Source organism: Phyllostomus hastatus, unplaced genomic scaffold (assembly GCF_019186645.2).
Source record: "Phyllostomus hastatus isolate PE091 unplaced genomic scaffold, TTU_PhHast_1.1 phas_contig_150, whole genome shotgun sequence".
Classification (NCBI taxonomy): domain Eukaryota; kingdom Metazoa; phylum Chordata; class Mammalia; order Chiroptera; family Phyllostomidae; genus Phyllostomus; species Phyllostomus hastatus.
This window is the reverse complement of record NW_025333611.1, coordinates 14055465-14083124: the sequence shown is the minus strand read 5'-3', so window position 1 is coordinate 14083124 and position 27660 is coordinate 14055465. Positions and strand designations below refer to the sequence as shown.

Below are 27660 nucleotides of genomic sequence, written 5' to 3'. Positions count from 1 at the left end.
AGGTAAGCAGGTATTATTCTAAATTGTACTTAACTGATGAAGTGACTGGATCTCAGAGACTCACTTGAACTTGAGACTTTGAGAATCCATGTTGGTTGATAAAGTCAAATATTTAAAACACCCAAACTACTTTTAAATTGTGGTATTTATTTAAATTTTCTGCTCAGTTTGGCTAAAATATTCACTTTAATCACATAAACACAGCCAAAGTCCCATAAAATCTTAGTTGTGCAATTCCTTATTCCCAAGATAGAGGGTGGATATTTATTAACTTTACAGAATATTACAACTCCATTTCCAAGTAAAGTTATTTTCCCCCTAAGACTCAGCCCCATGTATGAATTATAGTAAAACTTCTCTCTACCTTCTTCCATTTCCAAGTTCAAAAACTGGCATCCTCCTATAATGCCACAGGTGCCAATTTAAACACAGGAACATTGAAAATACTGCCAGACTTCCAGGCAGAGAAGCTTTTCTATTGTTACAAGTTGGGCTGCTAAACACACAGAGTTTGAATGTCTAATACAAGTGATAGCAGCACTATGAGAACTTACATTTTTAAAGTATAGGGCATTTCCCTTTAACTTTCATTTTCTATCTGGACATTATCCATCTCAATGGCATTCATTACAGACTTTTGCACATATAAAAAACAATAAAAAGTTTACTGACTAAACAGGTTATCATAAAACAGTTCCTTAATAACATTTTCCCCAACTTTTTTTTTCCTTTTAAACAACAAAGGTTGGATTCCACAGGCTTTAGCTAACCAAATCAAGAAGAGTTTCTAAGATTTTGCCAAAGTTGAAAGGTAGAGGAGTCTGAGGCCAACTTTATACATTTGTTGCACATAATGGTTACTGGAAGAGCACAGCTGGTTTGATGATTCAGCCAGAAAATTTTAGCAAAAAATGACCCAAACTATATTTTCCCCTTCTACAATGAAAAGATAAAAGTGACGTCGCAACTGCTGAGACATAGTCCCCTGACCCATCACCCCACACATGATGTCCCTAAGAGCATCTGCCTTGGGCCCAGCACATAGTAGGTGCTTAGTATTACTGGCGTCTCAGCTGTGCTCAAAATAAAAGTAGGCAAAGAATAAAGAATTAAAGAAAGGCCTCGATTTGTACCAACCCAGTTAATTCTAATGAGCCTCCTAAACAACAGCCAAAGCCTACCGCTGTTTGTAGGTACTTTACACAGGCTCCTCTCTTATCATTTCATTCCTCTGCCCCACGGCCAGTGAAAGAAACCGATGTGTTGAGAATAGGCCCCGAGCCCAACACGGTACGCGTGCCTCGATTCCCCGTGCCCCTGCAGCACGTCCCCCAGAACTCCAGGGGACGAATGTGGGTTGGAACGACTGGTGTCCTGCTGATTCCAACAGTCTATTACATAGGCCAGCAACACAGGAGCATCTGTTCGCCTATAAAATATTGATTAATTTCACAGATTGGGATAAAAATATATGAGTACTTGGGTTCTGCTTTCATGCTTAGTAGTCAGCAAAGTATTTGGGCAAGTCAGGTCTATTTCTGTGCCCTGTGGGCTCAAGAGTGTTACTTTTGTGTTTCGCTTGTCCCTCCCTCGTTCCCGTCTGGTGTCCCAGGTCTGTGAGGGCCTCGGTACGACCGACCAGCAGCAGACGTGCGAGCAGGGTTTTAATTACCAGGTCACCTCCCCGCCAACTCGCCAAGGCAGGCTGGCAGAAAAGCCCCTACAATCCATGCCTTGGACTTTCTCTTGCTCCTCTCCAGGTAAATCTCTTTTTTTTTTTTTTTTTTTCCTGAGGATGCTAAACTCATGCTGATGGCATCATATTCATCTGATAAGAATGATGATCACCTAATTTCTATAAAGTTTCATTTCTGTCCACTGAGTATTTCAAGTTGCAGGGCTGGCACAGGGAGATGGAGATGGGGTGCCCGATAGCGTGACGCGATACCAGGATTTTTTATCTTAACCCAGAAAAGCACCTTCCCATATATCACTGCACATGCCAACTAACGATCTCTGGGGATTTAGCACAGATCTGGCTTTTCAATTTGCCTTTGAGTAACGTCGTCAATTTGCTTCAATTGAAGCAGGAATTATATTACGTGATCAAATGGCAGGAGAATTTCTCTCCACCCCTGAAGTCCACTGTGAGGGGATTAGCATTGACTGAACAGTGGAAAAGAACAGTAGTGATGGCCGCCCTGTGTCAGCAACATGGAGGCCCAAACACTGAAGACGCAAATAAATGAACTCTCTTCGCCCTGACCTGTGTGGTTCAGCGGGTGGGCATCCTTCCACAAAGTGAAGGGTCGCCGGTTTGATTCCCGGTCAGGGCGCACGCCTGGGTTGCGGGTTAGTTCCCTGGTCAGAGCATGTACGAGAGGCAGCGGATCAATGCTTCTCTCCCTCTTTCTCCCTCCCTTCCCTCCTCCCTATAAATTAATTAATTAATTTTTAAAAACAAATCTTTGAAGGATGGCCTCAGTTTCCCTCCTTTGCTGAATGGAGAGAATAGTGGTGCCCTTCGATGGTGGCTGAGGGCGTTAAAAGAGATAATACAAAGTGCTTAGCACTGAACCTGATGGGAGCAAATGCTCAAAAGCTGCTCTCTTAAGAGCAAAACCATCATCACTCCAGACACTGGTACAAAGCTAGCATTTTACTCAGCAAAGAGTTCTGTTAGTCTGCGATGAAGAAGATCCACTGAACCCATATCTCCAAGTGAAAGAGGAACCAACCAAGGAGAAATTTCCAAATTTGTCTTCTCAGAAATGGATCTCAGACCTAACATACCTTCCCCTTTAGCCCTTCCCGAGCTTCTAATATTTCATCCCACATGGAATTTTGGCCATGCTTTCCCTCGCCTAAAAAACTCTTTCCTCTTTTCTTGATGAAATAGCATTCGTTTTTATTTTAAATTTTAAACGTGTTCCTGATTCTTCAGACTTGGCCGAGTCCCCTTATTTAAAGCCCTCTTAGCCCTGGCTGGTGTGGCTCAGTGGACTGAGCACCAGCCTGCGAACCAAAGGGTCGCTGGTTCAATTCCCAGTCAGGGCACATGCCTGGGTTGCAGGCCAGATCCCCAACAAGGGGCACCTGAGAGGCAACCGCACATCAATGTTTCTCTCCTCCTCTTTCTCCCTCCCTCCTCCCTTCTAAAATAAATAAATAAAAAATTTTTAAAAAAGCTCTTTTCGCAGTCTATATTTCTTCTTTGTAGTGCATACCATCATTGCACTTCACCCAATTCTACGTGCAATCATTTGCTTAATATCAACACACAAATAGGCACATACACAACTATATACCTCACACTGTCAACAACTGTCCCTGCCCTGTTCGTCCCTGCATGCCTACGTCTAATACAGCGGAAGTCAATAAACATATGTTAACTAAATGAATGAGGGAATGGGTGAATAAGCACATGCACGAAAGAAGAATGATGAGAGTTGTTAAGAGATTAAGCACTAAATGGAGTAGCTGAAACATGGAGGAGTCTTCCAGTGCCTATTAACAATCACCACTACACCCTCACTGGGCTTCCTCAGAGCACAGGCAGTGGCTCTGTGGCATCTGGTTTCCCAGGCTAAGCTGGCCCCCATTCCAGCTTCAGACACTCCATTCCCTTGGGGGTTAAAATTAGCACCAGTAAGCTCCCCTGCAGTGGGCTCTCACCATGCAAGGGCCCAGGTGGATCTTGCTGACAGATGTTAAGGTTAGAAGGAAGGGTAGCAGCCAGATGAGAAAACAGAGCCACCCCCTTCCGGAGGTACCAGCACTTCCTGTCTTTTTAGGCCTGGCTGGTTCCTGCCTGCCCCACCCCTCCCCCCATGCATCAGTTTCAACACAGTTGCTGCTCTTTCTGTCATTTGAACTCAAATCCTATCTTGGAAATTGATGGGCGATTCTGCCCCTGACAACACAGTGTCAGCTTTGCTCAGTGTCCAGCTGGTTCCGTATATATTATCATAATGTGCTGCCCGGGTGGACCCCAGCTGATTCTCTCCCTTGACTCAGACCCTCCCTTTCTGCACTAATTTTTCCTTTCTAACATGCAGACACTACTTGTTTAAAAATAAAAACAGAGTTAACAGCTCCGGAGACGTTTTGATGTTTAAAATTCTATGAGGACATCAAGTCTATTCCAATGGTACAGTGAACTAAAAAAGATTTTTTTAAAAATATGTGACAAAAAAAAATGTTTCCCAGGGTCCTACTGTTTCCTGGTGACTTGAAAGAATTATTACTTCCCCCAACCCTTAACAACTCTGAAACAGTGTTTCCCAAACTTCAGCCCTCGTTCTGCTGCATCTCAGCACCCCTCACAATGTGACTTCTTATTTAGTTGTGATTCTGTTTAGATTAACTTACTTTCCCTATAAATTCAGCCTTGCCCTAAGCAATAATAGCTGTGAGATCATGATTTCAATGTGCTTTGTATTTTTTTGCTTATGCACTGTGTAAGCATAGATGCATATGCTTACATTATGCATATATATTTATTTAATATATATAAATAAATATATTTACTTATTTATTAAAGTTTTTACTTATTTTTTTTTAGAGAGATGGGAAGGGAGGGAGAGAGAGAGGGACAGAAACATCAATTGGTTGCCTTGTATGACCCCAACCAGGGACCCAGCCCGCAGGCCAGGCATGTGCCCTGACTGGGAACCGAACCGGCAACCTTTAGGATCGCAGGCCAACGGTTGATCCACTGAGTCACACCAACCAGGGCTATTTACTTACTTTTTAAAAACATTCCCCCCCATCTCACATACTACATGGGAAACCTAGTTTGAAAGCTCACTGCTCCACATCAAGGGGATTCACCACTACTCCCTCTCCACTGAAGGAATTCAAAGAGAAGAACGTCCAATCTGGGCTCCCTAAGGCAAGAGTGGCTCCGTATCCCACACGCTGTGGCTTTTCCAGCCCCCCTGAAACCCACGGTGAACCTCCTACAGAAACGCCCAAGGTGAAGCAAAGCTGCCTTAGACCTGTCCTGTGGAATGACCATCATGCTGGGGGCCACTCACCAAGGCAGTGTGTGAGTGGCGCCTCCAGGGAGAGACCTCTCACAGAACCAGCAGAGTTCAAACAACTGATCAGCAGGGCTTAAAGGGCCCTACTGAACCCCCCACCCCTTTACTAGATGAGGAAACTGAGGCCCAAAGAAATCAAAGTACCTACTCGAGGTCGAGGTGGTGTCGCTGCTCTGGGTTTATCTAGTTCTGCATGCATAACTGAGTATGTTCAATCAAAAATGCTTCAAACCCACTCCTGTCCACACTGCCCCTAAATATCTCGTCCTACGAATATCTGTGACCAGAACAGGGCAGCTTTCATCGCATATTCGCCTCCTCTGAATCCTCTGACATTCCTGTAAGGGACAGTCCTGTAGCAGGTAAGTAGAAAGAGGCCCTTGGTTTAGAACAGTCAATTAGACAAATAAATCCATCTGGAATGGTGATGCTTTTGTAACTTGATAGAAGATTTAAAAATTAGGCTTTAAAGAAGTCTGCCATTTCTATCCAAAATAGAAGCAGAAAGCACCATTCTCCTCCCCCACCCCCCACGAGCTTCGTGCTCATTGCAATACGCTAGGTGGGGCTTACTCATTCGTTAGGCCACACCAAGTACCAAATACTGGAAATTTCCCACAGTTGGTGGGATTGTCAAGAAATTCCTGCCAGAAAACAGCCTCCCCAATTCCGTATCAGTTTCCTGTGTTATCTGTCGCGTGAGGCTCAGTAACCCTTCAGGACCTTAACAAGGACACTGTCGGTATCGTGACATTGAACTCACAATCGCACGGTTTCCCCCTGCTCTCCTTTATCTCTACCTTGCATACGTGCCAGGGAGCCCATATGGTCAACATATGATTTCTACAGAGATGGGTTAGAAGATCCTTGCAAATAAATAAAATATCACCAGCCTCCGCCTTACCTTGCCAGCCCCACAGACAACATACCAGTCATCAAACAAAACCAACGTTTTCTTGATTTGACTAGCACAGTGTGGTATCGCCAGGGGAAAACGAGGTTATTGCGGGAAAATGAACTGTAAGGTAAACATAAACATACACAGCATGCCCCTTAACAAAGATAAAAAGATAGGCTCTGGCCTAACTGTTGTAAGGTCTATTTAAGACACTGGCAGAGTTGCCTCCCTTGTGGTGGAAAAAATAAGGACAGTGGGATAGGAGGCGGAAAGAATGTAAGCGTAATGGGTAGAGTGAGTGGGAGGAATCACAGACTCCGAGGCCCTGGGTGTGAACCTGACATCTATTGCTTATTTGCTGCACATCTCTGGGCTAGTTCCTTTACCTGGAGAGGGAAAGTAACCTCAGTTTCTTCACCTTACAATGGTGTGCCAGCATAACAAGGGCTCGATGACTGTTTGTTGTCATTGTTCTCAGTGCTACCATCACACGGAGCTATGCTGTTAGGTGGACCTGGGGTCCTGTCCCAGACCCAACTCTGACTGATTCTGTGGGTTGGAATAAGTTACAGACCCTCTCTAAAGGCCAGTTTTCTAGTCTATAAAATAGGGATAATCATTAGTATAGCTCACTAGATTTGGAAGGATTTGATAAGATGATCTAAGTAAAAATAATTATCACAGTGCTGGCCCACAGTAAATGCTCCATACTAGCTAGTTGGTATTAGTCCAACAATAACAGCAATAGCAACGCAAGGACACATATACCCCGTGGCAGCAATGTCTGAGCGCTGTTTCTCCTTTGTCAGCGATGCTGCTGGCAGTGTCACACCCAAACAAGGGTAACGCAGGTCACCTGCTTCTCAGTGACCTGGGGCTCATGAACTCTTTAATCTGCCTGCTGCTGAGAGCTTGCTGGCCACCAGGTCCCCTGTGCTGGGACACCTGGTGTTACCTGCTTTATGGATCACTCAGGGGATACACTGAAATCAGTCGTCACGCCCTTGTTCATTATTTGACTTCTTGCCACATCCTTTCTATTGCAAGGGAAGACAAAAGACATCTTCCCAACTGCTCAAAGAAAAAGGTCTGATTTGATGCTTGCAAATCTGGGGCCTTCACGCTCTAGTTTATGACACATCTGGATATTCTTAACTTAATGTTCTGTTTTTGCATCTGTCTTGCTTTCTCAAGTAGGAGAATCAATTGATAAGATGTGACATGCCACCTTCAGGAAAAGATGCTGCTGAGACTCTTCTGATTAAGTTGGAGCCTTCATCAAAATGTTCTTGGCTAAGGAGACCTGGCTGGAGCCCTGCACCCAAACCAGTTGCATGAAGGGTCATCTAACTGTAAAGCTCTGTATCATTCATCCTCCACCCTTGTGTTTTGAAGATGCACCTATGCCAAGAAGCTATAGAGATTTTACAGACGACCTTCTCATGATCCTTGGAATCCCAGAGACACCTGCAAGCCTAGACCAGCCTGAATTCTATGGGCAGCAGGGTGGACCCCCAGGGTTCCAGCATCCTGTGCAGCCCAGCAACAACTTAGCTGTGTGCAACCCCTGGCATTCACACTAGCCAGCCAGCGTACCACAGACATGTGCAAAGAGCACTGAATGGATTTTGACAAAAATGAGCTATGTGCACGGGAGCAGGTGGCAACCCCTCTCTAGGTCCCTAGGAAATATCTGAGATGGCCTTCCACTCTCCAACGGCTCGTCACTCAGCAAGAGCTGGGACTCAGTCACTGGCCGTGGTGGCAGAGGAGAGAGAAATTTGGGAGAGTGCATTTCTCCTTGCTGAGTTTATTCTCACTCACCCAATTTTAATTTTTTATGGGTGGGGGGGGAGTCAGACAAGCAATATACATTGCACAGGTCAAATAACTGCAGTCTAAAGGCCTTGAAAAAAGTAAGTCTCTAGAAGTTCAAAACAAGTCAATAGGTAAACACTTGCCAAGCTAGTTATGGGGAAAAAGTGAACCAATAAGCCAAAAACACCTAGAAAAAGAACTCTCAAGTGTTTGACTTTCTTCCTATTTGGAACACATGCACTACTGATAGAATGAGAAGTGACCGGGAAACAGCTTCGAGGCACAGCCGACTCCCTGGTGAGCTTCTGAAGGCGGGCAGGGAGGGCAAAGTCACGAGCAACTCGGAGCAGGCTTGCCCTGGGCTCTCACTGCACAGGAGCAGTTCATGTCATTGAAACCGAGTTCAGATGGTTGGTCCCCTGCACTGCTTCACATCTGCACCCAACCAGGGCCTGTGTGGCCTGGCCCTCGGCAGCCACCCCAGCCTCATCTCCGGCCCTCTTCCCAGTGGCTGGCATCTCCGGCCCTCCTCCCAGTGGCTGGGGGCAACAGGAGCCACCCCAGTCTCCTTTGGCTCCTTCGCTCACTTAAGCTAAACAGCCTTTGTCTACTCTGTTTAGACAGAGGCGCAAACTTCCTCATCTTTTAGGTTTGGGCATAAGTGTGACTTCTTCATGGAAGGGCTTCCCTGGCACCTTACTCCTCCTCACTCCTTTTATGGTCCCTCTTTTGGGCACAGCTCCAGTGAGTTAGTTGTAAGTTTTGCTTAGTATCTTTCATCTCTATTTACATCATAAATTCTTCGAAGTCAGGGACTGTGTCTGCCTTATGTCACTATACCCAGATTAGCACCTGGCCTGCCGCGGGTGCTTCAATGAATGAATGGAGGAAGGTGCGATTTAAGGTCCACTGTACCGACACCTTACTCCTTGGCTGCAGATCCAAAGAAAGGCTCAACTAGAAATCACTGGTGGATTTCTCTGTCCTCCGGAAGCTCTGTTTCTCCAAAGGCAGCTCCTGAAGTAGGTGCCAGACTCGGGGAGGCGCGGCTTCAATCCCGAGCACCAAGAAAAAAACAGACATACGAACAGGAGGACTAACAATCACCCAATACTGGTCTCATGGCAAACATCCAAAACTGAGGCTGCTAACACAAAGTGACCTTCCCAGAGTCACACAGCGAGTTGAAGGCAGATTCAGGACCAGAATCCAGCTCTGCAGTCGGCCAGCTTGATCCTACGTCTAATAGATCCAACTGACACTTACTGGCCACGTCTTAGGGCCTCATTGCACAGAGGGGAGAAGCGGAGGCCTCTCCTTTCTGCTGGAGGCTCTGCGCTGCCTCTCAAGGACTAATCTCCCCAAGGCTGAGCCATCTTTCTCCACATGTGCATAAAACAACAAACTGAAGTGCAGCTGGGCACCGGGAGGCAACGGGCCTGCATACCCAGGGGCAACCAACGGAAGCAAACACTGCTTCTGTCTGGAGCAAGAGGATTAAAGAAGGTCAAATGCTAAAGAGCAAGAATAACACCATATTGTCAGGGACAGCTGGAAGGGCACACTCCAGTGGAAAGGTCAGAGCTGACTGGTGGTGGGGAAAGTCTGACTCTATTTCTCTAACGCAGTAATTACAGCAGGAAGGGCCCAGTGCTTCTATCACCACTCTTTCTTCTACGCAGTATTTTTAGTTTGACCAAACCCCACTTCTGTTTTGATTTGACTTATTTTGGGGTCCTGGCACATGTCTACATCACATCTCAATCCATATAATTACTTTCGAAGGGAAATTTAATTCATTCATATCTGATGCCCACAAAAGCTAAATTTCCATTGTTTTCCATTTTCAAAAGCGGGGGGTGTTTTAAAGCATCTGTCTTGGAGCCAAGAAACCAAATAGGGCCTCAGGTCAGAACTCACAAACATGAAAATATTCATCTTCTAAGAACTCTTGATTAACAATAGTTCTACTAATTTTTCAAATAAATATGAAAACTGCACAAATGCATAGCAATAACAAATATCCCCAAATCTGAAGAACAGCAGAGCGGGGGCGGGGGGAGGGGGGGGCCTTAACCCCACTCTGGGGCAGGGCTACTGCTGGCTCCCCGCCTGCTCAGACCCCCTCAGTGGTCAGGGAAGGTCCTCCAGTAGTCCAAAAAGGGAGAGGCGTGGAGAAAAGAAAAAAGAGGGAGGAAGAAAAATGCACGCACATCAAAATAATTTTTTAAAAAAAGGTCCCCTAAAAAATGAGCATTTAAACTGCTCATCAGACAGCTTCCTGACAAAGCCACTGGAGTGTATTCACAGGCATTTGCATAAACGCTGCCGGTGAGTTCACCATAGCTGCTCGCGCTAATGGTACATAAAGTAGTTCAGTCACTTCTCCCGGCATTCTGTGTCAGGATGATGAGCTCCGGCTCTTTGCCTTGTTGCATATTAGATCATTAGATAATAAAGCGTTAGCACATGCAAGCTGACAGGGTCTCTGCACTATAGCTTTGTGAGGGCACCGCGTTTTGCCACGAGGGAAAAAAACAGAGAAACTGATGCCACAATTGGCCTTCAACTCAAGTAAACACAGCCCGAAACTCAGGAGAACAGTGACGATACGAACACTCTGCAAAGCCCTTTCAAAATCCCCAGCACACAGGCCCAGGAATTTGCCCGAGTGATGGGAAGGCAGGACGGGCACGCAAGCCAGAGCTGTCCATTACTGAGGCGGGCTGGTGACAATTCAGGGTCCTTGGCCGTGTGCCTACGCTTGTTCAAAAATCGAATCCCTGACAGCAGTTACGTCCTGAGGCTGCCTCTCTCCCCAGCTGCACATCTTCCATAAAGCTACTGCTTAAGGAGGAAACCTCACTAGCTTAAACTCTCCCATAAATACCCAGCTGAAGAAAATCTCAGTATTTATGAATGAAGAAAAAAAAATAGGGGGAGAGCAATTACCATGAGCGACAGTGCACAGGGAGTCACCCTCTTTGGGTCACACAGGATTCTAGGGGATAAATTTGCCTTTGCCAACGCTCCTACTTGAAATACAGGGACAGTTATTTGAGCACAAAGGTTTGTGAGTCCGTGGGTCACGCAGGGAAATGGCATGAATGTCAAGCACGGTCTCTATTTCTCTTAGACGCAGGAAGATTGAGCCACGAAAGGGAGCTTTCCTCTGACTGTCTGACAAGCAGGATATAAATAGAGATGTGCCAAGTAGCTCAAAATAATTTGGGCTACCTGTAAATGAGATGGTAAAAAAGCCCAGAATGAGGGAAAAGGAAGTTTCTTACAGATCACCTGAGGGGTGAAAATACTTGGTGGTCTCACTATGCAGCAGCAGTTGGGAGGTAGGGGTATGGGAGTGGAGGGCTGGGGGGCGTGGTTCTGTCAGTCTTAAAAAGGACAGTTTCAAGTAGGATTTTTCAAGGGTGAGATAAAGTATTACCATACCCCAACTCAACGTGAATTAGCATCACCCATGAAAGAGCCCACAGTCACCCTTTGCTGAGAAGATATTTATGTGGTTATCAGCTTGAAGTGTCTCCATGAGTGGGTGGTTATTATGTCTGGTTGGCTGATTCATTCGACAGAGAAGCAGATTTCCATGTTGCTGTCCTTACTAAGAACCTGAAGGAGGTGTCTACCCTTTTATCCTTCTGGAGAGAAGGGAAGTGAGGCTTTGGACAGAGGGAGGCCCCCTAGCGGAAGGAGGAAGAACATACCCACCTCTCCGATGATGATCAACCATTAATAAATAGTGAGACATTATCATGCTCTGGAATAATAAGCTAATGGTCATTTGTGGACCAGTAAACTGGAGCAGAGGCATAAACTGTTGTCCTTAGAACTTAGACTAATAGGACATCGCAGCAGAAATACTAATACTTACACCTAGAGGTGAGAATATTTGCGCTGGGAGGAAGCTTAGAAAATGCAAATTGTCAGCCCAGGGCTATCTTCCTGCTCATTGAGTCCCGCCACACCCTGATGTCTTCAGGGTTTACAAATTTTGTAATTAGTTACCAACAATTAAAAACTAGGGGAGTTTTAATTCTTGCCAAAATGGAACACATGGCCCCACCAGGCTTTCACTCCCCACGGTGACAGCTGCCAGGGGCTGGGCGGCAGAGCGTGAACTCGCCCTGGTTCCGCAGCCTCCACCCAGCCCACTTCCCCAATGTGTGCGACCTGCCCTCAGCCAAGACACCCATCTTTCACCCCCTCCCTCACCCTGCAGATCGTCACCTTTGTTTTGCCAATAAGAAGATTAAGGATCCCAGAAGGTAAATTGACTTGTCCAAGGTCACACAAAGGGTGGAGGTAAAACTACAAACTGAATTTAGGTTTTCTGACTCTTTCCAATACCTCATGTTGCAAAATAATGTTCCTGACCTCCACGCCAAAAGGCATCCTTCCTACCAGGCTGTTTTTGCTGGTCTGTGGTGGGTTTCTCCAGGGGAGGGAGGACCGGCCTGGCGTCGTGCGCACTCTCACCCGCTTCCCAAGGCGGGGAATAAGAGCCGAGTGAGGTCTGCACCTGGAGCGCACTTCAACACCATGAGCCCATGACCGGCACATTTCAAAGGGACAGTCAAGAGTGTCCCCAGACAGGACAAGAACGCACTGGTCACAGTCCAAGTGGAGACATCAGCTTTTAAGCCAGCATTCTCCAACGTGTGCCAGTGAGCATTTCCCTATCTTTTCCTTCTTCCTTTTACCCAAACATCTCCAGTCATATAATGCCTTAAGTGACTCCAACGGTATTAAAAAGGCAATATTACTATAAAGTGAGGATCAGAATAATTCTAAGTACAGAAATGGAACTGTGAGTATAATCATGAGCAAGTGTTTCAAATGGCCTCCTGCAAAAAGTAATATCCATCCGTCTCAGTGCTAATGAAACCATAAAGCAGCAGCTTTTGAAAGATGATGGTTTACCTTAAAAGGACAGCAAAACTGGGTGTGGGGAAGAAGCCCTTCTAAGAGTGTTGCATCTGGCTAATTAATAAAAAGTGCAGTTTGTGTATTCCTTAAGCACAGAAAAAAAAAACAGACAAAAAAATGATGATAGTAGTGTGTTCATTGAATTGGGATGCTGGCAGGAAAGGGAATCTTCTGCCTCATGAACTATATATCACGGGCGGCTCAAGGCCCATGGAAAATCAGGCCATCAGGTGTTCGTTTGTATGGTAGCGTTCTAACAAGAATCCTGCTGACCTAACACACCAGAAGATGAGGTAGGAAAATGAGCTGAGAGTTTATTCGAGGAGACTGGAGAAAATCTAGCGTGGTGATTGGCATCCAGCAGACTCAGTTACTGTTTCTTGGATGGATGGATGGATGGATGGATGGATGAAAGATGGGTATTGATGAATGGATGGGTGGATGGTAGGTAACATAATGGGTAGATGGACAGATGGACAGAGGGGTGGTGCATTGATAATGGGTGGATGGCCAGGTGGGAGTATGGACTCAGGTGTTACGTACACAAGTAGCTCTGAAAACATCCAGACACACACTCAAGTGGGCCATGGTTCCTTCGAATGGCATTCACTTTTCTTTACTCAAATTTTTATCCACTTTCCTCCCAGCCTCTCAAAGGCACAACTGATTAGCCAAAACTACAAGACAAATTTGGTGATTTCTCCCCACCAAAGTCTACCTACGGAAAGCAGGCTCTTCTGCCACGTGGTGTTGAGGGGAGGGGTCTGCATGGGGCAAGGGGAACATTTAGTTCAGGCTTCCTATTTGGAAAGTGTCTCCAACCTAGACTTTGGATTTTATCCCCAAATGAAGTCAAATATGTAGTCGCAGAGATACACCAAAAGGAGTGTAAGGAGAATGGAGTCCATTATACAAACAAGTGAATTGTAAGGCTCAAAATGTATCCTGATTTTTGCTGCTCTGCTTTGGCCTTTGTTCGTCAGTGAAGGGGAAGCTTAACATAAAGCAGTGGTCCAGGTCTCCCTCTGTCTCTCACCAAAAAGGAAAGATACACCAGCCGTGCCCAGTGCAGAAAACTGTGCAACAAGAAAGGACGGGACTCAGGCACATCTCCCTGTGTGTAACTACTCAGCACCCATCTTCTCCAGCAGGGCGTCTGACATTTGAAATGGGGTAGAAAATGGGGTGGAGTTGGAAGAAAGAAACCAAACACATTCACAGTTAAAGTAGCAATGCCAACCAATGAAAATGATTCGCCTACCATGTTCCAGATAAGAGGGCGTACCTTCCGAGGGGTCAAGCCGCCGAGCCCTCCGCCCGTGCTTGGAGTTATTGTGGACGAACATGTTATCAGAGACCGCCAGGACATGGCCATCCACATTGACTGTCGTAGACACCACGACCTGGAGACGGAAGAGAGAAATGAATGAACATTTTAATGTAAAAGCATGGAGGGTAATAAACTCAAGTTAAATAAATAACAGCTGGGAGCTGAAGAAAATTGCATAGCTATTTCACATAATAACTGGTGCTTATGTTGTACAAGTCTAACAAGAGGAGCTATTGATGAGTGGGTCTTTGGCATGGAACGCTTTTGATGCAGTTTTAAGTAAAATTGCACAGTTTATAGTTATACAGCAGAAGGTACACTGTTAACCATAATTTTAACAAGAGGATCTTTATTAGCATATTTTTTTTACACAAGGGTGGTTGTGTTTCACCTAAATTACCCTTCAGTTTAGACACTGAAGCAGATATCACAGTTGATCATGCAAATAAAAAATCTTTTGAATCTTTAAAATATCCCCCTCTCCTCCCACCCCCAACGTGTCAGGGTTAAGAGGAGAGAGAAACGAGAAAGAGAGGCTTCCGTGGGAGCTGGGATGCGGCTTTCTCTCCTGTCTGTCTTCTTGGCAGTTTCTGGTACTTTTTCCTTCCCATGTGAGTTCCGTTCATCAACCAAAGCCCCCCTTGCCACCATCCCCACCACCACTGCTACTCCCCCAAAACCTCCCTGCTCCGTAAGGGTCTTAGATCTGTGTATCAAAGCCAAAAACAAAAAACAAAAAACTGGTGGCCCTGGTCCAAGGTACGATTCAGATACCCTGGCCGCCTCAAAAACTGACTCTGAACTCAGTTTGCCAGCAGGGACACGGCCAAGGTGTTTCTGCAGAATTTTGACTAAAACAATGAGAAGAAATGACCTACACTTCTCCTTATATTAAATGGGGGAGAGGATTAAAACTGAAACCCACAGAGATATGTTTATTCATGTGACCTCTTACAACCAAATATAATAATTGTCTGTAATTGCAGCTTCGGCTTCCACCTCATGCTTTGACACAGGGAAACAGCAATCAACCAGCTCCCGTTTAATCCACCTATTATGTTGACTAATTAACTTTGCTCGACAGTTTATTTCTTCCTCCATTATCAGCCCCTGTCAGCCGCAAGCACCCTGCAGCACAGGGGGGACCTCGGGCTCTTTGATTGATCACCGATAGATTGACATGCAGATTAATTTAATTAGAATCACCTCACTTGAGAAATGAAAGACAATGGCAAGAGGGCTAATAGATCTGCTCTCATAATGAGGCGAACCTCCAGAGCCAAGGCTGAGGATTTCTGATTTATTTTGCTCAATTCCCCAGTTGCTTGGAAAGACTCGCTCCTTAATTGTTCTTGGTTTTGAGAGGCAGTAGCCTCCGTAGAGGTGAAACGCTTCACAAGGATTGGCACATCCTGAGGCCCCAGTTTCTGAGGGAGCCTTTTCTCCGAGTGGGCCAAAGCAGGCAACAAAAATTCTAGAGCCTTGGGCAATGCCACAGTTTCGTCACCTGAGTTGGGCAGAGGGGAAACTGCTGGGTCTTGGCCTTGGCCTTGGCCTGCAGTCAGCCTTGCCTGACAAAGCGGCCCCCTTTGTGGTCCCCAACCCGACCAGTGCCTGCCAAACCCAGAAGTCCCAGTGTTCCCCGCTGTGACCTAAAAGTATCCTGACAAAATATGGCTGGTTTTCTGCCCACCCCACCCGCTTCCTTGCCCCCGCCTCAAAGATGGCAAGGAGCTGCAGGCTGTGAACACACAGCTCCTGGACAGAATCATGGGGTTGGGTTGATTTGACCGGCTGATTTTTTTTTCTTCCAGACCCTTGTTTCTGCCCACCCAAGGCTCCGATTCTCACACCAAGCCCCTAGGCCAGGGGTGTCAAACTCATTTTCACCGGGGGCCCCATCAGCCTCGTGGTTGCCTTCAAAGGGCCAAAAGTAATTTTAGGACCGTATAAATGTAACTACTCCTTAACAGTTAAGCAAGAACTCAGTGCTGCCACTGGGTAGAAACAAGGTGCCGGGCTGGATAAAACAAGGTGGAGGGCTGGATTCGGCCCGCGGGCCTCGTGTTTCCCACCTGTGCCCTAGGCTCTCTCAGACCCAGAGGCAGAGACCCAGGACCCAGGCCTACGGGTCATCCTGCCTCCCAGGATGACTGCATGGGTGGGGCTTCTAGGGGTCCCCTAAATCCTCCCTCAGGGTCCTCACCTTGACTTCCAGCAGCAGCTGGGCCATCCCCTGGTTTTATTTATTTATTTTTTCACTCTATCAAAACGCCAAGTCAACAACTAAGAGCACGATTCTTAGTCATTGTGAAACCCCAAATTCCAGCTAGGGCAAGTCAGATATGGGAGGAGGTAAGTCCCAAGGCTACGTGCGCAGAGTGGTGTTTTGCTTTCTTCATGATTGACCAACCAGATCCGACACAGCCCAAAGCTTGTGTGTGTGTATGTACACGTGTGTGTGTGTGTGTGTGTGTGTGTGTCTCATCAGTTGTATCCGCTTTAAAGGGAGAGAGAGAAGGAGAGAGAGGAGGAGGAGAGGGGAAGAAAATGGTCTCTTCTTTTATTTTCAAAGAATCTTATGTGCGGGAACAGAGTCCATATTATTTGCAACCACAGAAACTTGCTTTTCTTTTCAGTCGGGGAGATGACTTCGTGGGACATCTACAATTATATAACAGAGCTGGCTCTTTCAAAGAAATTGTGATTTACTACGAGACCACAACTGAGTGGTCACTGGAGTCGTTAGGGTAAGAAACTATAAAAGGAATCCAAACGGTAACTGTTTCCAGTGTCAGGAAATACAGAAAGTGGTTATTCTAGATGTCTGCCTTCAGAGTAAAAAAAAAAAAAGCAATAACAATTCATCACCACGCACCTGGAAGACAAAGCACTGCAGGCTGAAGGCTTAAAATATTCAGTATCATTTAGAGACATTTTCATCTAATTCTTACACTGAACTGAAATGACAAAAACTGTTAAGGGAGAAAATACTATACTTCTATGTCTAAAAAAGACTTCTAGGTCTTTTTTCTTGGAAAGAGAAGAAGCACCAAGACCACATATGTGATAAAAATCATTTCATTGCGAGACTAATACAAACTGGAGAAAGATCACACAGAGACTCATCATGCTTTTAATTTTAAGAAAATAAACACCAAGGACATTCCTCAAAAACTCATGACACAATACATTTTAACTTCCTTATCCCCAAAATAATTCCTCTCATTCCAATTTGCAAATGACCGGGATGTATTTAAGGAAAATATATGCTTCAAGTAACCCACAGAGCAAGTGGTAAATTTTTTTTAAAAAATCTAACTGCAAAATGCAAAAGGGCACCGAAATGTCCTTTAAAAAATAGGCCCGTGGTAGGAGGGAAAAGGGCCCTCACAGTTTAACACAAGATTAATGAGGCGCTGACATGTTCATGCAGGCAAAGGGACAGGCAGGCCTGCCAACTCTTCAACCTTCCCAAATTTTGTCAACAAAGCACAGCTTGATGTTGGGACAGATAAACATGGAAAATGATTTTACGTTTGCACTCGACCACCCCTTCCCTTCCCTCTCTACCCACTTCTTCATTCTCCTGCCCAGAGAGAGTCAGGAAGGGAATGTGAAGGACAAGTGTGTTTAGAATTTTAGGATATCTGTCAGGATCAAATCTTAAGTCTCTAGCATTGCATGGTCCCACACAGTAACCACACACAGGGCTATTTAAATTTAAACCATTTACGTAAAATTGAAAGTTCCACTGTTCCTGAGTCTCCACGGTCGCATTTCAAGGAGCGGGTAGTGACCTGTGGCTGGAGGGTACCACGCTGGACGGGGCAGATACAGAGCATGCCCGTCACTGCAGGGTGTTCTGTTGGGGCGGTGCGGCTGTAGAATCATTCTGAAACAGACTGTTCAAATGTATTCTCTAGGATGCCCAAGTTATGTCTCCTGGATTAAATACTAGTTTAAGTGCACATGTTTAGGGTCGGGTACATGTATACTTTTTTGGAATCAAGTTTCTACTTGGGACAAGGGCATGACTTTTTAATACAGCAATCCAGAGACGTGCTGATGAACACCCGGTGTGTTCCATGGAAACCTCCATCTGGTTCCACCCTCCAGGTAAAGGTGTTTGGTGTCCGGGAATAAAAAGGGCAGAAGAGAAGTCTGCAGCTCCCCCTGGACTTGGGGGATTTTACGCCGATATTTTCGATTTCTTGCCTCGTCTCAGTGGTTCAGAATCTTCTCTGCTACATCCTGGATCTAGATACTCCTAAAAGGTATTATTTTTACTATTTACCCTCCTCTATTTAGAATTGGGAAAAAAAATCGACACAAAATTTTTGATTCTTGATTCCCAGGTTCTCCTGGTTGATGTGATTTTAACCAGGTGAGCGTAACCTGTCTATGCCCCAGTGTCCCTGGGGCTCAGAGGGAAATAACAGTATACCCAACTCATAAGGGTACAGTGAGGTTGACATTTTTCCAAATGCCTAGAGCTGCTCCTGGTTCGCACTGAGCACTCAGCAAACACTGCGAACAGAACTTGCAGAGCTGTTGCTGGTAAGATGTTGGTGATGCTCAACAGAAGGTTCTAGAGGCGGTGGTGGGCTGACGGCCCGAAGCCTCCGGGTGACCATAAACAGCACCTGGCAGAAACTATTATTTAAAATAAAAAGATACTGAAATTATTTCTTCTGTGTCCACTGGTTTATCAGCCGGACAATGAAACCATCTGAAAGACCTCTGTGCTCACCACACATCGTTATATAATTTAGGCCTCCTGTGAACAGCAAATTTCACTGGTTTTTGTATTTGTGCTTTCTAGAACCCATCCACATCTTAGCCTGTTCTATTCCAGTCTTGAAACTCAATAAACTGTTACTGCTCTGAGAACAGTCTATAAATCAGCCATCTTATCAAGTCAGTCTAGTGTTCCCAATATTTCACAGGAAAGAGAGTTCCCTGGGAGTTTTGTTGCTGGTTAGCATTTCCCCGCCGTCTTCCTCGGGCTGTCCCTCTTCCCTCATATCAGGAGACCGTGTGGGTCCCAACTGCATTATCTGAGATCCGTGAGCCATAATCTCCGTCTCATGAGCAGATTTGCAAAGAGACACAAGCAGCCGCATTCAGTCACGGGTGGAGGAGCACACTAATGAAAGTAGCAGCTCGCGTGAGAGCAAGGGTTCTGACCGAAGCCATCAGAAAGAGTTGGGGCCTATATCTTCAAACATTTCTATGACACATATAAAATCAGGGGAAAGATTAGACCATGAAAATATCTTTGATGTTTAAATGTAGAATATCTTGGTAATAAGCACTCCCTCGAAAATATAACAACTTAAATAAGTTAATTCTAAATGACTATTTTAAAAAAGGATCAATGTTGGCTTTCGCTGCTGATAGATGGTGACTCGGTGCAAGGGAATGAACGCTCACGTGGGTCTTCACATGGCTTCCTTGTCTCTGGGTCCAGCTTGTTCTATGTTTGCGGTAATTGAGGGCCCATCACATAAGGCATTAAATGCACTGGCTCTGACTGTGTGAAATGAAGAGCCATTGAGCCACATTCCACGGAATAATACTCAGCAAGAGAAAGAAACAAACTATTGATGCCTCTGGATGAATCTCCAGAGAACTACACCAAGTGGGAAAAAGCCAGTATCGAAGGTTAAATATTGCATATTACGGGCTGGAGGGTGTTCCCCTGCCAAAACTCTAAATAAATAAACACATACATACATACATACATACATATTTAAAAAAAAAAAACAGGAAAAAAAAAACTGGTATGTTGAAATCCTAACTCCCAGTACCTCAGAATGTGAATATATTTGGAAATAGAGCCTTTAAAAAGGTGACTGAGTTAAAGTAAGGCCTTGGGGTGGGCCCTAGTCTAATCTGAGTGCTGTCCTTCTAAGAAGAAGAAATTTGGACACGCAGACACCAGCGAGGTGAGGGCGAAGAGGGAAGACCGTGTGAGGACGCAGTGAGAAGGGGAAGATCTGTGAGCCAAGGAGAGCGGCCTGGGAAAGAACCAACCCTGCTCCACCTTGACCTTGGACTTCTAGCCTCCCAAACTGCAAGAAAATAAATTTCCATTTTTAAGAGCCCCAGTAGGTGGCATTTTTTTAAGGCAGCTATAGCAAACTAATACACGGCATGATTCCACTTCCTTAACATTCCTGAAATATCAAGATTTCAGGAATGGAGAACAGATCAGCGTTTGCCAAGGGCGAGGGAAGGAGGGAGGGAAGGAGGAGGTGGCTGCCATACAAGACAACAGAGGGGTCCTTGCAGTGATGGAAATGCCCACTGTCTTGACTATGGTGACAGATACACAGACCTACACATCCTAAAATTTCAGAGAACTAAACACACACAAACCACTACAAGGAAAACTAGTGAAATCTGAATAAGGTGGGGAGATGTATCAGTATTCATATCCTGCATAAAATTACGCAGTGCAATGTCATATACTGTAGTTTTAAAACATGTTACTATTGAGGACTTAGGTAAAGGGTACACAGGATCATGCTATGTGATTTCATACAACTGCATGAGAATCTACAATTATATCAGTAAGAATTCAACTAAATAAAAGGCATCCACAATCAAGATGTCTTTCAAAAGGTGAAAGGAGATACAAAACTGGTGAATTACAGAAGGGACTATTACACAGCCACGAAAAGAAATGGGCTATCAAGCCATGAAAAGACATGGAGGAGCCTTAAATGGATATGGCTAATGAACACAGCCCATCTGGAAAGGCTACGTACTGTACGATTCCAACTGTACAACATTCTGGAAAAGGCACATGGGGAGAAGATAAAGATCAGTGGCTGTCAGGAGATTGAGAGGTGACAGGGAAGGACGGATAGGTGGAGCACAAGGAATTTTAGGTGAAACGTTCTAGATGACAACTCAGTGGTGGATTCATAACATTCTGCCTTTGTCCAAATCCGTAGAACACATAATATAAAGAGTGAACCCTGGTATAAACTATAAACTTTAGTTGACAATAATCTATCAATATTAGTGCATCAACTGTAACAAATGCACCATATTTTGCCATGTGTAATGCACACTGTTCTGCCCAAATTCTTGAGGGAAAAATAAGGATTAACATTATATATGGGAATTAGTCCTAAAACACGGGTGCACATTATACACAGGAGTGCATTACACCACATTCATGTAAGGTGTTACTAAGAGAAACGGGGAGGAGGGAATTGAGGGAGACTGTGGGAGCTCTCTGTACTTGACCTCACTTTTTGGGTAACCCTAAAACTGCTCCACATAATAACGTCTATTCCACCCAACTTCTACCCTCAGCCCCACACAGCCCCCACTCTCCACTCTGCCTGTCTGCTGAGGCACCCATTAGAGACAGAGAGTAGTCACAGGAGACCCAAGAGGTCAGCCAACCTAGGGGCTTCCAAGTAAGAGTTTTCAAAGGGAGTCACGGGGACAACACCACAGAGCGGGAACCCAAACTCAAGTGCTGTGCACTGGAGCCTCCACTCATTCCCCTTCGTTCCAGTGGGGTTGGGTCACCTCCATGTGGAAACACTAGTTATCTCATGCACACGAGAAGCTCTGACTTGGTAGTTTCACGTGGCTTCAATTAGGTTACAATAGAGGGTGGGTCTTACTCCATAAATGCCATTAGGTTGACAAATATGTCATCGCGTAAGGTTTGTCAGCCAAAACAGCAAAAGAAATCCTCAGTAGTTATGACACTGCACATTTGCGCAACACTTCCTCTTACAGCTTGAAAAACTGAGGCCCAAGACGCTTGGAAACATCCTCAAGGTCATAGGACAAATTAAGAGCAGAGGCAAGCCTGAAGGAAAACCTCCAGACGTCAGGTCCTGTTCTCGCCGACGACAGCCGCGGGCCCCCTCTATCCCCCCTCCTGGTACCTTCCAGTTCGCATCTCTGGGGTCTATGTGACCGACCACACTTTACGTATTATTTACATAAAAATGGTCTGCCGCAGTAAGGTCTTCATTAACTTTGTCCTTTAAAATATCCTTCACTGATATGGAATGAGATATTCTCTAAAACCTGCCTGATTGCTAGTTCCTGTCTGGCTGAGAGATCCCAAATAACTCATTAAAAATTATGGAGGACGCGTGAACCTACAGGATGTAATGGACTGAAACTGCTGGAGTCGGGAGCGAGCGAGTGAATTAAATCCACACTTCAAGGCTCAAGGCAAAAATATCTCTTCTTTGAACAGGAAGACCAGAACAGGTCTTTTTTTTTTTTTTTAAATCCTTAGGCACCTATGCTAAACTAATCTGGGCCCGTGACACATGCTAGACATGAAAAGTTCATCAGTGATCTGAACCTTGTCTTTCCCTCTCTGGATCAGGATACTTTTGATGACTCTTGATGGTGTCATTGGCATTTAACGGGTGCTCTCATGTACGTGTTCCCTCTAGCCATCTTAAGCAGCAGTGAGCCAAAACATACAGCATTGGCATGTGTGTGCACTCTCTACCAATGGGCCACGGCACGTGGATGTTGAAACTGGAAGCAAGAAAAAAGTCTATTGGTCAACAGCTCAGATTCCAGGGATAGGACTACCCTGAGTTTGAATCCCCACTGTATCACTTACTAGTCTGTAACCTTAGATAAGTCTCTTAATCATAGAAATGAGTCGTGAGCCTACTATGTGCCAGGTGTTATTCTCTGTATGGGAGAAGCAGCAATGAGCAAGACAGATGAAGTATTTGCCCACACCTAGCTTAGTTCTCCTCAGGGGCAGAATGGGGTTTTCAGACAATAAGTGAATAAGCAATGAGAGCCCATTTGGGGGCGTTAAAAGTTCTAAGAAGAAAATAAAATGGGGAGGGTGGTACCTAGGTGGGAGCTGTTTTTGATCGAGTGAGACGGGGACGTTTCAGCTGAAATCTGAGTAATAAGAGGTATCCAGCCATTTGAGGAAGGGGGAGCATGTCCCAGGGAGACCGGCCGGCAAGAGCGGAGAGCCTGAGGCAGGAACGGGTTGAGGGTACTTGGGAAAGCGAGGGGAAGGGAGAAGAGAGGCTGGCGTATGCGTGCTCGTCTGGAGCAAAGTAAACAAGAGAAAGAGCGGCAGAAAAATAAGTAAGATAATGCATGAAAAACACTGAGTAGTCCACTGTCTTCCACATAATAAGAGCTCTGTCTGTTACAACATAAAAAGTGAAAGAACAATAATACCTTTTGTTGGTAAGTCTAATAAGTACTGGCATCCGCAGAACCAATATCCATTGGCAACGCTGATCAAACCACACACTTTTACATCTCTCTTTTATTTTACTTTTTGTTTCCAATAACGACTCTATGTAATATAGGAATTTGTTTCCTCTAAGTGCAGAGCTCCCAGTCAACAAATCCAGTTCATAAGGACTCCTTCTCGGTGATGCCTTTTTTATTTATATTTTTTTTGCCGAGGCCCAGCATAGGGCTCCTGCCAAGATACATATTTGCCCAATAAGCCCTAATGGTTTAATATATTGGGTTGAAAATTCACCATTTGTATTTACCATGTTATGTGAATTAATCCTGTATTCTGAAACTATCATTAGAGCTGCTTTCAGTATAATTAATCAGCGTGGTGCATCTTGAAATTATTCTGCATGAGCAGAGTGATTGCAGCTCGGGCCCCTAGCGTTCTGTTGGTAAAGAATTAAATTGCGAGATGAGCTGTTTGTCAAAACAATATAAGGCAGGGGGTGGGGGACAGTGGGACGTTTTAGCTGAAAGAAAAGGAGTGAGAACATTTCCTTCGTTATCTAAGTGCCTTTCCAAACAGACCAAATGTGCAGAGGTTGGGCATGTATTTTAAGAATCCTCTAATGATATCCTATGATTCTGAACAAAGAAGGATCCTCCAAAATTTATAGAATTCACCAAAAAAAAAGGCAAAGAGTTGCCTTTTAATGTCACTTGCCATGTCATCTTTTTAAAGAGCACATTTTTGGTGGGAATTTGGGGTGAACAATCTGGTGGTTTCTCCTCATATTTTCTGCCCCACACTCCCAATGACTACGAAGTGAAAGAAGACTTTCTCTCTCCAGGTAAAAAAGAACTCAGGGCCGCCTGTTCTCTCCGCTCAGGAGATTCTTCTGACTCTTCTTGGGATGGGATGACTTATTCCCACCCTTCAGCTCTGAGCTTAAATGCTATCCCCTCAGAAGCTTTCCCTGGTCACCTACCTTAACGTAGGTTCCCACTGCCCATGCCACCCTGTCATTCTCTCTCATAATCTCCTGTTTAATTTTCTTTATAGCAATAATTATAATTGTCAATGATTTGCCATTATCAATTCGTACACGTTGCGGAAGCTGATGGTAATTATTCTGTAAACACCCACTTTTTCTCTTCTAGACTTCTGCAGACCTCCCCTGGTTATTATATGCAGCCACATAACAGACTCCTGGCCAGCGGCGCGTGAGCAGATTTGCCCAGGATCACTTCTAAAGCCAGGGTTTAAGAAGTGCATATGCCCCCTCTCTGCACTCTGCAGCCTTCGGCTGAGTGGGCGGAGACCACTAGGTCCTAAAGGGTAGCAGAGACACCAAAGAGCCCGGGTTCCCCATGCCACTTCCTGGACAAGATCCTCTCATCAACAGGAACACCTGCCTTGCACCATTATGTGAGCAAGAAATAACCTTTCGTGGTGCATGAGCCATTATATATTCTTTGGTCTATTTGTTATAGCAGCTAGTATTATCCTAAGTAATAGACCGCAACTAGAATGCAAGTTTCATTAGGACAAACGCTCTGCCCTTCTTGTTCATCACAATGTACTCACCACCTACCACATCCATAAATACTACTGAGTGCACGCACACGCGAATGAAGGAGTCTGTCTCACATTTATATTCATATGTAGTCGTAGATCTAACATTTATACAGAGATATGGATTTATAGCCTACGGAAAAACTTTGTTGGAGAGATAAGATGGGTTTGGAAATGTACACTCTACCTCACAGCCTCCAGGTATTTGGCGTCTGCTATGATAACAGCTTGTACCCAATTCTCCTCCCTCCCCGCACCATGCTCACTCTGCCAGCCCCAACAAGGAAAGCTATTGATAAGGATTTAAATCTTAACCTTGAATTGTCTAGCTCCTGTCAGTTCAAAACCAGACCCGTGACACGGTTTTAACAGTTCTGTGACATTAGCATCTTTTTAGTGTCAAGAGGAAGAAACGGGCTCATTTAGTTGCAGTGAATTTCTCCCTGTAGTGAGCTGTTTCCATCCCTAACTCCACCTTCCCCCTTCCTCTGCACCTCCCCACACCCATGAGCCCTGAATGAAGCCTGTATCTACTGTTGTATTTAAGCAAGTTTGTTACCCTAACCGCAGCCTGGGGATTTCAAAAGAAAACATCCATTGTAAATTAAAAAAAAAAAAAAGATTGTACCAGATTTTCTACAAGGTTTATTCCGTATTGCCTTAAAGTAAGAACATAGTCAAGCTCTGCAGAAAGTGATTAATTTCTTGAAAACGCTAAGGTCGCACTAATTGACATGACCTGTGTAATTAAGCAGTCTCTGTTTACACACCAGAACCTCGGCCGCTGCGAGGCCGGGTTTGCTTGACAGGATGTCTTTACATGTTGAGAGATCAACAACCTTTCCCGTGTCCTCCTCAGTCACCTACGCAGGCCCCTGACTGCCGCTCAGGGGAGACACGCTCCGGCATGGCTGCACGAAGACCGGGCTGGCCTGGCAAGCGTGCGAGATGGGAGGAGAGCAGAACAGCGTCCGTGGCCGCCACGGGGAAGAGCTGACTAATAAGCAGCAGAGCGCATCTTCCGTCAGATGTCTCCAGGTCTTGGATTTTCAACGTGACTGGGAAAAGTCACAGTGAGGCGTGAAGAGTAAACCAGTTTTCTCACGCCAGAGAGACATGCTCTCACCCCTCCTCGGAGCCAACAGCGACAATTAGTGTGCTCCGAAGAAAACCATGGAAATGGTAAGTCTCATTCACAGGACACCTTCAGCCACTGTCTTCCTGATGTACCTCTTATCAGTCAAGACAGGTGCAGCGGAGACCACTCTCTCCCCTCTCGCTTCAGTACTAACACCTGGGGACTGCGGCCTTACTTCGTAACAGCGTGCTCTCTGATGCTGCTTTATCCTGAAGGGCTACTTTGCTCTGGCTCCTTCTTGGTAAGGGGTTTTTCTCATCCTAGAGAACTGGCCAAAACCTCAACAGCTCAAGTGAAGCTCAAGCAGGCTTCTGAGTGGGAACTTCTTTGTCTAAAGTTCATACAACTACAAACTGACTAACAAGTAGCTCTGTTCAGAACCAAGACTCAAGTTCCTCCCTGTACACAGTAACTGCACCCTGTGCCTGGTGACCCTGGGTGCTGTTCCGGTGTTCTTCATCCAGGCGGTATTTTTAGGTTCTAGTAGGGCAAGCACCTCTTTGGAAAACCCAGCCTTGGCTTTCCCAAGATCCCAGCACTTGTGGGTAGCCGCTACAGCTCTCAAAGGTTGGGAGACCTCCTTACTGCCTCACTAGGTGTCTGCCAGCAGACTCAGGATAAGTCCTTTCCAGCCCCACAACCTCAGAGAACATCTGAGTCAGGCTGGTTGGGTTCAATCACTACCTCACTACCTTCTAGCTGTGTGACTTCAGCCAAACTGCCTAACTTCCTTAAGCCTCAGTTTCCTCATCTATAAAACAGGAATAATCTGTACTTGCACATTCCCAACAGGGATATTAGAAAGATAAAAATGAGCCCTGGCTGGCGTAGCTCAGTGGATTGAGCGCGGGCTGCGAACCAAAGTGTCGCAGGTTCAATTCCTAGCCAGGGTACATGCCTGGGTTGCAGGCCATAACCCCCAGCAACTGCACATTGATGTCTCTCTCTCTCTCTCTATCTCCCTCCCTTCCCTCTCTAAAAATAAATAAATAAAATCTTAAAAAAAAAAGTCACTAAAAAAAGATTAAAAAAAAAGAAAGATAAAAATGGTAACTCATGTAAAATACTTAGCATAATCTTTCTCACATAAGTACCCAATGTCAGCCTTATCGTCATCATCATCATTATGGTCAGTGTCCATAGATGTACCTCCAGATACACACATGGACATGTGTGATTAACACATGGGTATGGGGCACACCCAACACAGACACAGACATAAACAGTCATGGCCCTGGAACTTGCCACGGTAAGGAATGAAGCCAGACAGGGAGCACAGGAAGAGAAGCTAGCTCGGGACAGAGGCACAAGGGGGAAAAGGAGGATGACAACCGAGTCTGGGGCTCGATGAACTGACGTTCCTGGAAATATCCAGCAGGCAGCTGGTGTCGAGGTGTGAACCCAGGCGTCAGGTCTCAGGGAGCTCAGTGCCCCCAGAGTGGTGAAGATGCTGGGAGTAGAGAAGATACTAAAGAAATCCTATAAAGTGCAAAAAAGATCTGAATCTCAAAAGGAAACTTAGGAGAGCAGACCAAGAGTATCCCTTGGAAGGGGCTGAGAAGGAATCAATGTTGTTATCAAATCCAAGGGAAAAGACGGATTCAAGAAGGATGGTGTAGCTCCCCGCATGAAATGACACGGAGAAACATAGGAGGAAACAGTCATGAAAGAAACAAGACTGGAGGGAAAGTG

General features: G+C 45.3%; 1 protein-coding gene across 4 annotated transcripts in view; it reads right to left on the bottom strand.

Annotated features, from left to right (window-relative positions):
• Positions 1-27660, bottom strand: part of EBF1 (EBF transcription factor 1) — a 378394-nt gene that overhangs the window by 112731 nt on the left and 238003 nt on the right. For 2 of the 4 annotated variants that reach the window (XM_045826138.1, XM_045826149.1), the window contains exon 8: positions 13967-14108. In XM_045826138.1, the coding sequence (XP_045682094.1) occupies positions 13967-14108 (142 nt within the window). The remainder of the gene's footprint in view (positions 1-13966; positions 14109-27660) is intronic. The other 2 variants (XM_045826160.1, XM_045826169.1) reach the window with 1 other exon arrangement.